Source organism: Citrus sinensis, chromosome 6 (genome assembly GCF_022201045.2).
Source record: "Citrus sinensis cultivar Valencia sweet orange chromosome 6, DVS_A1.0, whole genome shotgun sequence".
NCBI lineage: Eukaryota > Viridiplantae > Streptophyta > Magnoliopsida > Sapindales > Rutaceae > Citrus > Citrus sinensis.
The window spans coordinates 2,755,861-2,769,702 of NC_068561.1; the positions used below are offsets into that span (position 1 = coordinate 2,755,861).

The window sequence follows — 13,842 nt, forward strand, 5'->3', positions numbered from 1 at the left end:
AAAAAAGTAATAAATAAGGAGCCTAAGGTTTCCACTAGTAAAATATAACAAAGCTTGTTTCTATATAAAAAGAGACACAGGAGCCACAATATATGGAAAAAAAAAAAAAAAGAAGATTTTTCTCCCTAACTTTGAGAGAAAAAGTTTTCTCTTACTAGTTGATTGCCCTCATACAACAAGTGCATATCGAACTTGAGTGATAATCTAGAAGATCGATTATGATAGATAATGATCCAATAAGGTCGTTGTGTGACCAATCGTGATTTGACAGTCTAAATTACTTCTACGAAAAGGTAAAGGTACAATTTCTAAATTATGGTAATTTTATATATTGTATGAGAATTGCGATCTAAATATTTCCATTGCAAAACATTTTTTAAAACCAACAGTAATCACCATCAAATTTTACCATATATCCTTTTCTAATAAGCTGACCAACACTCAATAAATTTTGAGTCAATCCAGGAACATATAGAACATCTAAGATGTGTTTAGATTTACCAATTTTTTTTTTCGTGACAGAGATAGTCACGTTGCTTTGGACGCTTTGTATTTTGCCGCTTCCAAGCTTCACTGTGAAGACACTTTTTCATCCAAATTAACAAAACAATCTCGATTTCCTGTAATATGATTACTGCATCCATTACCCAAATGCCAAATATCATTTGATTCTTTATGAGCATCGAAACAAGTGTAAAACATTGGATCTTTAGTGTCAGATTTTGAAAAAAATTCTTCCTTTTTCTTGTAGCAACATTCTTTATCCATATGATTTAATTTATTGCGCGTTGTGTATTTATAACGACATTTTTCACTTGCATGGCCAATTTTTTTACAAACATTGCGTTGGAGGCTGGAAGAGTCATACATTTGATCATTTTTTTCCTTTTCAATGTCTGTGATTTTTAGAAATTTTCTTGTCACTGCCACTGTTTGATGAAGCTACCTCTTTTTTGTTGTCTATTTCAACCTTCCCACCCTTTCGTTCTTTGACGTTCAGCTTTGGCTAAAAAACATGTTCAGTTGACTGCTCTATTAACCTGCTCGTTCTTCCCTCATGTGACTCCAAAGAACTCATTAGTTCATGCAAGAAGAACTGAGATAAATATTTTTTGGCTTCTTTGATAGAAGAAACAACATGCTCGAATTTCAAAGGAAGACATCATAAAATTTTTTGAACAATTCTTTTATCTTCAATAGTATCCCCATAAATAAGAGAACTTTTTATTTGATTTATTATGCCACAAGCTTTAAAGACTAATGCTTAGATAAATTCATTATCTATCATAAACTAATTATCAAATTCTCTCCATAAAGATTGAAGTTTAATAGAGATTTACCTTTTCAGATCCTTAAAAATCTTCCTTTACAATTCTCCATGCATGCATTCGTCGCTTCTGGAGTCTTCGGCTCATCAAATCCCTCTTGTATTATTTCCCAGAGGTCTTGGGAGATAAAGAGGGTCTTCATTTGAATAATTCAGAACTAATAATTCTCCCTATCAAAGATGGGAATAAGATTATGGTTATAATTGAAGGTGGTAAAAGTTGAGGTCTGTCAAAGATGGGAATAAGATTTTGATTATAAGAAGTTGATGTCATTGAAGGTTAAAGGCTTAAGGCTCTAACAACCAAAATTGTTGGAACAGGGGAAGCTAATGGGCTAAAATGAGTGAGATGGAAAGTATTTTGGGTGAAGGAAATTAGTTAAAGTTGAAGGGGATGACTAAAGAAATTATAGAAGTGGATGATTTTAGATAAGGTTATTTTTATTTATCATTCACAGCTACACTTTACGAACGAGAGTTAGGTTTATATTTATAAGCATAACTTACTGATCACAAATTTTAGCCGATTTATTTTTTACCACATGTATCACTTGGCTTATTTTCTTACCATATTTTACAGCTTCCCACTTAATTTTTATAATTCAAGTGACTTGACCGCTTTTAAACCACGTGATCTAACTTAGATTTTAACTTAAACATTTCTAGAAATTAATTCTTTTAAATTACAAATTTAGAAGAATTAACATTTTAACATTAAGTGCTGTCCATACTGCAGGATGATTTTTTGGTTAACGGTTGAGTCGAGAAATATTTATAATAATTTGAATATGATTATAGATATAATTTAAATTAAAAGAGAGAGACAGAATCCCATTCTTTGTATCATAACCATGTTATTGAAAATTACAAAGCCTGGTGTTAATATAAAACTTTCCGAGGATCCGAACATCAATCTGAAGTTCCCAAAATTCATAGCAAGTGAGAGAACATGTCAACCTCTTACATGCTATTGCTGAACTTCAGTTGTAGACCCCTAAATTACCAAATATGCATTCATGCTGCAAAGTTAGAGTTAAATTTTAAACAAGTCAAAAAAACAAAAAACTAAACCGGGTTGCTTGACCAAGAAACTAGAAAATCAGTGAATGTATACGTGATCTTAATTTTGCCTTAAATCTTATATCTTCCCATGCTCCGTCTTGAATCATCGATGGATTCAACTTTGAAGCATAATCTAATTATGTATCATTCCACACAGTGAAAGTTGGAGCTCCATGGCAAAGTGCTATATTGCCTGACCTTTGAGCAAGAGTTGGCACAGCAGTGGGCACCCAATTATCATAAGCACCAGCAGCTTTCACCAAACTTGCTGATGATTGTTGCTGAGGAAGATAATACAAGTTTCTAGCTTGATAAGGATCTGAAGAAGATGTTGATGATGAAAACATGTTTTCAAAAGCAAGTGCTTTGGCAGCAGCTTGATGATCACTTTCTCCAAACCCATGATCATTGTTACTAGCAATTACTGTCCCCATTGGAATCACAAATCCACCATTGTTGTTGTTGTTGTTGCTTCCATATCCAACTTGATAGCTGCCATTGGTATGATCTCCGTTGTTGTATATGACAGAGTTGTTAGAAGTACAGCTGTGTTCCAATGAAGATGACTCCATGTTCATCAAATTATGCATCACTGAAGGCTGAAAGAAATTGTGGGCATTGCTGTTGTTGCTTCCCAATTGAAGCTGATGATTAAACTCATCTTGTTCTTGCTTGCACCAAATTCTTTGACCGTATCCAAAAGGCTGCAAGCTGCTATATGGCTGATGCTGATGATGATGATGAGCTTGTGCTTGTTGGAATGCTGCAATTGCAGGCCAGCCATGATCAGCTGTTAGTTGTGAGCTCATGTTTTCATCATCGGCCACCACCGTCGGTCTATCGATTGTCATTTCAGCTGCCTGTTCAGCATCTTTCAGGCGCTTTGCAGCTCCTCCGATGGGTAATGTGCTGCTCTCAAGAATGCTGTTCACATCATATCTGGTCATGTCAAAATTTGTTACCGCATTTAGTCCTCGGAATTTAATTGCTGCTATGTCATAGGCCTCTGCTGCTTCTTCCTGTGTGCCTAAAACGTTTATGTTTAGGGAAAAAAATTAAAATCTTTCCAATTTTTAATTCTTTATAGTTCTTTAGGATTTCATTACATTTGAAAAGGTACTAGGTGAGACTGCTTCCGTTAGCAACCGTAACAATCAGCGGATTGCGTAAAACGCACAAACTTATGAAATCGAAAGATCATACGATGATGTCTATGCTTTCACCTAAATTTCAAAAGAAATTGAAATTTGTGGGTGACGCTGATAATTTTGCAAAGATTTGAAGACATCAAATTGTTCTAATAGAATATAAAATATATAAATGCTATACTAAGATGTACAAAACAAATATTCAACTTACTGAAAGTTCCCAAGTAAAGGTCTTTGTTCCCTGCAACTCTTCCAATTCTTGCTTGCCATCTACCATGCTGATGATGCCTGTCGTCAATCCAAAATACAAAACAAAATAGTAATATGAATCATTTTTAATCCTCACAACAAAATTAAAGCTAACTCAAAAATTGTTTTCATTACTCAATTCAAAGGACCTTAAAATTCAAACTGTTGTCGTTTATGGATACATGAAGTTCAAACCAATTTCTCAGGTTGGAATTAGACTTGAAGCTGCTAGCATGCTTTTAGTTAAACTGAGTTGATTCACTTGGGATGGTGAAAAATATATTACCTTGTTACGCCGCGGTAAATGGACGCACCCCGAGAAAATCCACTACTTTTCCTGCAAAAATCAAACAAATACATTTAATTTCATCAATACACACACACATATATATACACACATACACACACAGACATATATATTTTTGGTTTTTCTTTTGGCTTTCTGAAAAGATTATAAAGTTAAAGAGTTCAAATTGCAATCAAACAGCATTTGATTAAAAAAACTAACCTTCTTAGTGAAGCAACATACTCTTGCCTGGTCATGTGCTTCATTTCTTCTACCTCTTTCTCGTAATTGCTAATCTGAAATTTTAAAAATCAATTTGAACATTAGCAAACAAAACCCATATTTATCGGCGAACTACATCGAAAAATGGAAAAAAAAAAATTCACCCTCATTTTCTGCTATAACTGGACACGTCCCTCTTAATGTGGATACTTTTTAGGAGCATAGAAGCATTAATTAATAATAATTTGCAGTGTAATTAATATAATAATATGAAAATAATTAACACTTCCTCCATTAACTGCATGTGTCGATACAGTATGCGCTGTGCCAGCATTAAGCCAAAATATTATAAAATTCTTCTTCTTTTTTTTATATACCCAAGTGAAAAAATAGTACATTTTTTTAAAAACTTATTTAAAAAATATAAATTTGGTATAAAGAATGAATTTATGGTGTCCAAAAGTAATATTAAGACAAGAAATAGAGAAACTTACAGGGAAATTAGTAGTGGTAGTGGTACCCCAATATTTCAACGCTGCTAAATCATAAGCTCTTGCAGCCTTTTCTTCTTTGTCATACCCTCCTATATATTTGAAATTAAAAACAAAGAAATCACATAAGAATTTTCAGGAATTCAAAAATCTTATTTATAAAGTGAAAATGTTTCCAAAAGTAGCATGCACTAAACACAAGAGAACAAATAAATCGAAAACACTGTGAAGATTATTCTTGTCACTTACCCAGATAAACTGCAAGGAGAATGATGATGGATCAATTAGCCAAACATCAAATTGTGTCATCAACCGAAAATGGGAAAATAAAAAGTTAGTAAAATAAAAAAATGATTACAAAATGAAACATAACAATAAAAGGGAGAATTTTTTCATTTAAAAAAAAATTACTCAAAAATTTTGGAATGCAATCTCCAATGGGGGCCTTAATGAATTACCTTGTCTTCCCTTTCGAGTTTGTCCTTCTCTTCTGCAACTATTGTCCCATAAATGAGCCTCGTATCTACCAGTCCACCTATGCCTGCATTTAATAACAAAACCCTGAAATTATTATTAAATAAAAAAGAAAAAAATCATAATTTTATGTGTGAAAATAAAAATAAGAGGTAATTATTAAAACCTTGTGACACCACGGTAAATAGAAGTTCTCTGTCCAAAAGTGTCAATAGACTTCCTTGGCACCGCTTCAATGGCCCCGGTTTGGCTTTCAAGGTCAATTCCTGCCGTTGCTGTCCCCGCCGTCGTCTTTTGCTGCTTATTGTTATCAGAACAAGAACTTTCTACCCCATTTAAGCCTCCATTTGCATTGAGAAGCGGCAAGGTTGAGCCAGGCTGTGAACCAGTGCTCATAGAAAGTGATAAACTCTGTGCACTACTGCCACCACTGCCATTCATGCTCACGGCCTCGGCTTGGGCCGGTGCTGGTGCCGGTCCCGTTGCTGGTGCAGGCTGGTTTCGTAGCCAAGTTTTGATCATCGATAACCCAATGGAACTATTGTTGTTGTTGCTGTTTTCGCCTCCGTTGTTGCTGGTTCTTGCATTGTTATTGTTGTTCTCATCTAAGGGAAGTTGTAGAGAACAGTTTTGAAACATGTAGTCTCCGGTGACGGTGCTGGCCGTGGGGGTGTCGTAAACGGAGGTGCAGCCATGGAGTTTCTGTTCATGATTGGAGAACGAGTGGCCGTCGAGGAAGTTTTCGAGCTTTGGTTCTTGATTTTGATCATTGCATGAAGTCGCCATTAGCATAGCGTCTGTGTTCATGCCTAAACCCTTCATATTCCATTCTGCATATAGATAAATTTAAAAAAGAAAAAGAAAAAAAATTTTAAACGGTTTTTGAATGGTTAAGAAATTAATAAAGCTTTTTGATCTTTGGATATTAGTCTCACTAGTATTTGGATATTAGTATTATCTTGTGGCTTGTGTGTCATGAAGAAAATGAAAGGGTATTAGGGTTTTGGTTTTGGAGAGTTAAGATTTTGAGATTCAAAGATGGATAAGAACCAAACCTTGGGAGTGATTGTTGTTTCTGTTGAAGGCTTCAAGGATGCTAAAGGAGGCAGTAGTGGAGTCAGCAGAGGTGAGATCAAAGCAGTCACCGGAGACGACGGCGCCGGAGAGTTCATCGGAGTTGAAACCAAGGCGATGAGAGACTGAGTCTTGAGAGTGATCTTGATGATGATGGTGATGATCAGTTTGTGAGGAAGGAAGTTGTTCTTGAGGAGAAAGAGAGAAACCTAACCAGTTATTCATGGCAGTAATTAATCTTTATTAATTGATGATGAAGAAATTTGAAGATCAGTTTCTTGATTGTTTGTTTATTTATTTGTTTCTATTTTGGTGCATGCATGAACTAGAGGATGAAACTATGAGGAGAAGAAGAGAGAGTATGAAGAAGATGATGAAGAAGAGGAAAGGTCAATAATATTGAAGTGAAAATGAATCATCTCTTCCAAAGGAAGAAATGAAGATTTATAAAAAAAATCTAGAGCCCTCTTTCTTTCTTTCTCTCTCATGAATTACATATATAACAGAGGCACCCCTTTTATCTTTGGGCACTTTCTTGATATGTTGAACTCACAATTGCACTCTTGATATGAGAAATTAGATTACAAAGTGTGGATGATGAGGGTTAGTATTGTAATTTTATCAATATGAAGAAATATGTAAAAGAGTGTTTTGGCATAATCACTTCATACTTCTTCTCATTCTTTTTCATTAGTTTATTTTTCCTTGAGAAAGCGCCAAATCTTCTCTATCACAAAATCTAATATTGTTTATTAAGAAAACAATTAAGGGGTAAACAATGAGTAATAAAATTTTGAATATTGAAGGCCTTGATATGTAGTATTATATACAAATAAATTATGTGTAAAGCTCTTTTGTCTTGCAATCCAAAAATAGCTAAGCAACTTGAACTTATCTTCATGCCTTTGGTTATTGTTATTTTATGGAAGGTTATTATAAGGCCTGACACATGGGTGTTGTAGCCCTTAGGACTTAGGAGCATGTGGTTTCTTAAACTCTAAACAAACTTGTACTCTCTCTTTGAAATTGAATTCAAAGATCTCCACTAGATTCCATTCATGACCAATTATGTATATTATTTTATTAATTAAAATTTTATTTCACATTTACCTTTTTACTTTTGAAAAAAGTTTAGAATAAAAATAAAAAATCTCACTCACTATACATTAATATTTATTTCTATTATTACTTCAATTCAATAACCACAATCACACAGAATGTTAATCATTGTCTAAACTATATTAAGAGAAAAAAAATCAAACAAAAAACACTTTCAAAAAATTTATTAAAATTTTGACTTAAATTGCTTGCCATTTTTTTCCACAAGCTCTCTTCCCAAACACAAACATAGATTTGAGAAATTTTTTCCTTCAAGATTGTATGGGGATCAATCCTTTACCTCCTACTTCCATGGCAAGAGAAACCAATTTGAACTATCCCTTTGGAAATAATATTGAAATTCATTAAATTTTTATAATTAACTTTATGTATTCCCTTAAGCTCATCGTGCACGTACGTATCTAACATTTAGTAAGACCTAACCTAGATTGTTTTGTTTTACAGTTATAGTAACTAAATATCTTATGTAATTTTGAGTCACATGTCCTATATCCAAATCCAGATAGTCTATCATTCTTATTATAAATTTATTCTTTGTTTTTAGATTTTTTCTTTTTTTTTTTCCAGAGAAATCTTTGCTAAATAAAATTTCCAAAGTTAACAAACATCTCATTATATAATCTTCTAGAGTGTTCTTTCTCCACAGAAATGTCCACAATTGATTGAATAAGACAGTTTTTATTCTAAACTCTCAACAAATCTTATCTAGAGCGCACACATTATAACAAAATCCACAAATTAATAACCAAAGTAATTAAACTAGTATCAAACACAAACACAAACACACACTCTCTCTGAAATACAGGTAGTATTCTGCTTTTGCTTTGCTGGAGAAATACATCTGTTAAAAGGAAGGTGATACAAATTCTGACGAAGTTGTGACAAAAAAAACCCACACGCAGCCCCCTCTCCACGCCCATTTATATATCCCCACTTGGATACAAGTCTTTTCATTGTCAGTGCAATCTGCTGCTCTCTCTTCATTTCATTTATAAATTTTTTTTAAAAAATAAATAATTAAATTAGGCCAAAGAAAAAGAGGAGAGAGAGAGAGATAGAGAGAGACCCCTCAGTCTGAGTCTGCCTCCAAATACCCATAACATTTTCACATTCCATCCATCCATGACCTTATTTAAATATTATCTCATCTTCCTAATCATCAAACTGCTCCCCCGCTACAAACGGGAGTCTATGTCTCTCTCTCTTCTGTACACTTAACAATAATTCATGCAAAGTGAAAGAGAAGAAAAGGAAAGAGTATCCTGTGTATATTCTTTTTTTTTTAGGAAAATAAAGCAAAAATATGGAAAAACAAATAGGTATAGAGATGGGTTTGTTCTATGCATCCTTACATGAGGACACCAACCCTTGTCTTCGGGGTCCCTTCAGGGTCATTTCGCTCTCAAGTTCTCTTAGTGAAAGAGACAGATCATATTTGAAGAAAGTAAAATCTTATATTTTCTTTTCATTTTTGAATTATGTACTGATGTACATCATTAGGAAAAACCTTCAACTTAGGGTGCGTTTGAGATCAAGATTAGGTAATTGTATCTTAAAAGTTACAACACTAAAGTGTTTGGTAAACACTAGCTGCTGTAACTTGTAAGTTATATTAATATGATTTTTCACTTGTATAATGAAAAATCTATTATATATTTAATAATTTTGTCAAAATTATTATTTAAAATTTATATTTACTACATATTATTAATTTTTATTTGATAGTTACAATTTTTTTTTCCACAACAATTATAGCTTAAAAATTGCAGTACCTCAATTTCAAATGGGACCTTAATAACTACATAGTAAGTAAATATATTTCCACTTTAGTAATATCTTCCAAATATAATGTTTTAAGTCTTGGTGTGTACTTTTGAATTTTTTTTAATTTTACTAAAGTAGATGTATATTTGAAATAGTAAATTTGTGGATTGAGCATTTTTTAGATGTTTAGAAATTAAATTTTATCTTCCTCTATATCAATAAAGTTCGAACTTAATATCAAATAGCCTTGATCTTGGTAATAGGCATCTTGCAATAAGTCTTAATCGATACATATGGAACTTTAGAACAAAAGCTACATTAGTACCTAAGAAAGACCGTTATTAATTTCAGAAATCTTCTAAGATGGAAAGATATTATCGCATATGTATCAACAAGGAGCTGGAGATTCCCACTTTTCTCTTGAAGAAATCGCTTAAAAAAAATGAAGATGAAGGCAATAAATCCCACCAAGTAGGTGAAGAAAATTAGATACAAGTATTATTAGCCAAAATGCCTGCCACCTCATTATTACACTCTGTAATAGTGTGAATAAGTCCGAAATTCATAACAATTATTATTATTAGGGACAAGAGGATGAATATTGAGTTAAGTATATAAGTTCACTTAATATTTTTTTAAATTAATTTTTAAGTATGAATTAGACCCATAAATTTCAATAATTATTAATAAACGGCAATTGATCACTAATTACAAAACAGCTAAGAAGAATAATTCAATGAACTTAAAAGAAGATGAATCATAAGCTAGCATAGAATCATTTTCCAACAAGAGATATTCCTCGATTATATACCATTTACTGAATTCTGCCCATATTTACATCTCAATTAACAATGAAAAGTCAATGCATATGTGACAAAAATAAAATCAGTAATTAAGGGAGTGCGAGTTGCTTCAAAATTACTAAAGACAATCTTAAAATCTATTTTGTTTTAGATAGAGTAAATAATTAATAATCAATTTATCAGAGTCCATCTGAATTTCAAATCCAAATCTTACTAAAATTCATTATATCTATATATATATACATGGGTGTGTACACGTACGTATGGTTAAAATAGTGCACTGGTGGAATATTGATGATTATTTAAGAATACTATTGAATTGCGGGTGGGGAGACACTGAATAAATTAAGAAGAAATGTTGGCAGAAAGGAAGAGAGAGATTGATCTCGAAGGGTGCAAAAACTTCACTGTTAGTTTGACCGTCAAGGAATCAAAGATTGGTAAAACCACATGGCCTCTCTCTAAAGTCCTTTTTAATTTTAGTTTTTTATTATCTTAAAAGCTGCCTCCTGCTCCCACTGTAAAAATAAAAACTAAATGCTCTCGGTAATATAATCATAATCATGCCAAACAAAACCTCAGCCCTCTTCTTAGACAGAGAAAGTTAAAAAAATAAAATAATATTAGAGAGAGAAAGAAGTAAAGGTAATGACTTTTGACCTAGTTACCACAATAACTTTAGGGTTTGGCGAAAGCCAAAATGACTGTTTATTCCCTAGTGAGTTAATTTATTATCAAATTGTTTTAAAGATAATTTTACTGTTTGCTTTTAAAATTATGAGTTCTAAACCTAATCTTGACCTAGAGTTAAATTTACTTGTTTAGTAACTAGCCATATAATTCTAGGAAGATTCTTAATGTCTAGTGTGTGTTAAGAAAAATTATAAACAATCAAATTATATTTAATTTGAGAAACACCAATAATAAAGAGATTTTCACCTCTCTCTCTTCACGCGAGTAAAGTCATTCAATTGTTTAGTTGTGTACTGAGAGTAATTTTTTTTTTTAATTTGAAGTAGAACTCAAACCACAACCACAACTAATACAAGTACATCAAATGTGATCCAAACAGTACTGGAAAGAAATTGTATCATATACATGCTCTTTATAAAATTTTTGACAAGATTTTAATTGGTTCTATATATATGTGTTCTGCTACGACACGTTACATTAAGTCATTAATAATATAGCTAATAATCATTTTCGAAAGGAAAGATAAGATTTGTTACTGCTTTACTATCCTGTGAAAAGGGGTTGTGAATTATTTTTCTTGGTTACATTTGGGGTAAATTAACCCAAGGCATGCATATTGAGTTGGCATACCATTTTAGACTGACTACATGCACCTGAATCATGATAAAAGGACAGTCATTGACACATGCATTCAATAATTTAAAATACGTGTGAAGCATCAAGAAGGAGTATTAATGAATGCCATGTGTTGATATTCTAGTTTTGACACCCAAAAATGGAACGACATATGTTTCTCATGCCTTATTCAGGAATCTTGTAACTTGATGGTACATATATTAAGCCCTATATAAAGTTGGTAAAATAAAATCCTAAAAGCAAAAAGGGGAAAAAGCCTATTTGGACTCTAGTATCATTTACATTTTTATGACTATGAAGGTCATGCGACTCAAACTGAATTGTTTTAGCTACAATAATCCATTTTCCTATGGAGTGGTAAAACCTTCCACCGAGTTTGTCATTTATAATGAATAACCCAAAAAAGAACAAAGAACAAATAAATAATAGCAATAAAAGTGACCAATTATTATTTTAACGAATAATCAAATTGATATTTTTTAAGGTGCTAGTTCACTTAGTTAATAGTAAAAATAAATTGGGTGGTACAAAAAACCTGTGTTGTTCGAACTCTGGTCATATGATGAAGAGATGGAATTCCGTCAAACTATAATAAAATTTGATAATTAATATCGTTCGAACTTTGTCTATTTTTCAATTAATGTAAATTTCAGCCATTGCTATCAGATTTTTAAATAATAGATAAAATTTTCTCGATTGGAAAATGGACGAAAAGGGAAGCTTCTAGTAGATTTGATTAGATTTTAAGAGCTATGTTTGACAATAAGGAGTGCTTTTTTATCATAAATTTCAAAACTTTAGGAGATATATTGTGAATGAATTATGAATTCAATAGAATCTATTTTGTAGAGATATACCACAAATACAAAAATGGAGATGTAAAATTTGTATCCTAATACTGTCGCATCAACATACAAATATAGCAACCATAATCCGTACGGATATGAATTGATAAAGTTCAATTACTAATTATTGTGCTAACGTTATATGATTTGCTATATCATCTGTCACGTCGGCTAGGTTTACTTATCAACTTCATATGCCTAGTATTATTATATACCTCGGGGGCGATTAATGAATTTTTTTCTTTTTTATTTTCTTAACTAAAATAACAAATTGAATGGACACATGATTGTGGCCCATGGAGTCCAATCCAGAAATGCATGCAGCCCATGCAGAAGTGCATGCCGGCTCCATATCTTGTGTTTCCGAAATAAAACTGCTGAATTCTTCAGACGAGATTCTGCGAAAATCCCACCCCAACACGTGAAAACTTGCAGAGACACAGACCACGTCGTTTTTCTGCAGTTTCATGCATTATTACACACCACTTGAGTGCCACATTTCACAGAAGATAATGAAAAAGATAGAGAATGCAAAAGCAGTACTTTTACTTACGTCTTGAACTTTCTAACCTAAACCCCTACAAAGTCCACGTTTATTGACATATGTATAATTGTACGTAAGTAGATTTTATATATATATATAGTACTTATTTGGTTCAGGATCCTTTTTAGAGGTGCAAATAGGTCAAAATTAAAAATCAAATACAAATTATCCAACGTTAACCATTTCTAAGTAAGGAATTTGTTTAAATAACGTTTTAATTGGTTAACGACCCTTCACAAAATGTAATATCACCAGTAGCTTTTATTTAAATCAGTTCTTACTGTCTACTCCTCTGGGATCAGTTCTTATTGGACGCCTAGGAAGATCAAGAAGCTCTAATTGTTTCTCTTGAGGATGATCCAAATTTGAGGCCAGAGGATCCTATGTTCAAGTTTTCAAATTCTAATGCTCTTTGTCTAGCAAAGGATATTGTTATACTACATCAGTTTTTGTTTCTATTTCTTTTATTTCCGTCTTTGTTTGTACTTAAGAATGAGGAACTCCCTTACTAGTAAGGAATCAAATAAAGACCAAAAAATCACAAATTTTGATATACTACAGGATAAAATACACTATATATTAGAGTGTTTTTTTTTTATCTTTTAACTTATCTTGTACTTTATTAAAGTAAGGGATTCTCTTATTCTAAAATTACTCATATATATACATTTCTAATACAATGTCAAAAGTAGCATCTGATGTTCGAACTTCAAAGTGTTTACTTTGTCTCAATTAATTTTTTGTTCAATCTTGGCTCAATTCTTAACCTTTTTTTTTTTTTTATCTGAGCTAGCCCAATTTTGCACATATAAGTCAGTCTCTACTAGAGTCAAAAATGAAATTAAATATCAAACTTTATCTGAACATGCCTCGATCTCTATATATATATGACATGAAAAAGGACAGTGATACTTTTGTGGTTTGGTAAAATGGTTGTGAAGATCCCCTTAATTTAAAAAATAGTCATACAAGCCTCCTTTATAGAACACATGGACCCTATTTTTCTGTTTAGAAATAATCGTGTATTACCTCCTTTATCCCAAAAAAAAAAAAAAATTGTGTGTACCAAAAAAATTATATAACAATTTTAAAAATTAAGGAGATC

At 32.2% G+C, this 13,842-nt stretch overlaps 1 protein-coding gene across 1 annotated transcript; it reads right to left on the reverse strand.

The window, feature by feature from the left end:
• Positions 1-2,137: 2,137 nt before the first annotated feature.
• Positions 2,138-6,880, reverse strand: LOC102620568 (AP2-like ethylene-responsive transcription factor BBM1). The gene is made up of 9 exons (XM_025099615.2): positions 6,315-6,880; positions 5,426-6,089; positions 5,244-5,326; positions 5,035-5,043; positions 4,789-4,877; positions 4,295-4,368; positions 4,073-4,123; positions 3,749-3,825; positions 2,138-3,416 (listed from the first exon to the last, which is right to left on the reverse strand). Exons 1-9 carry the CDS (start codon positions 6,556-6,558, stop codon positions 2,527-2,529), a joined length of 2,181 nt encoding a protein of 726 aa, XP_024955383.1. The 5' UTR covers positions 6,559-6,880; the 3' UTR covers positions 2,138-2,526.
• Positions 6,881-13,842: the final 6,962 nt, after the last annotated feature.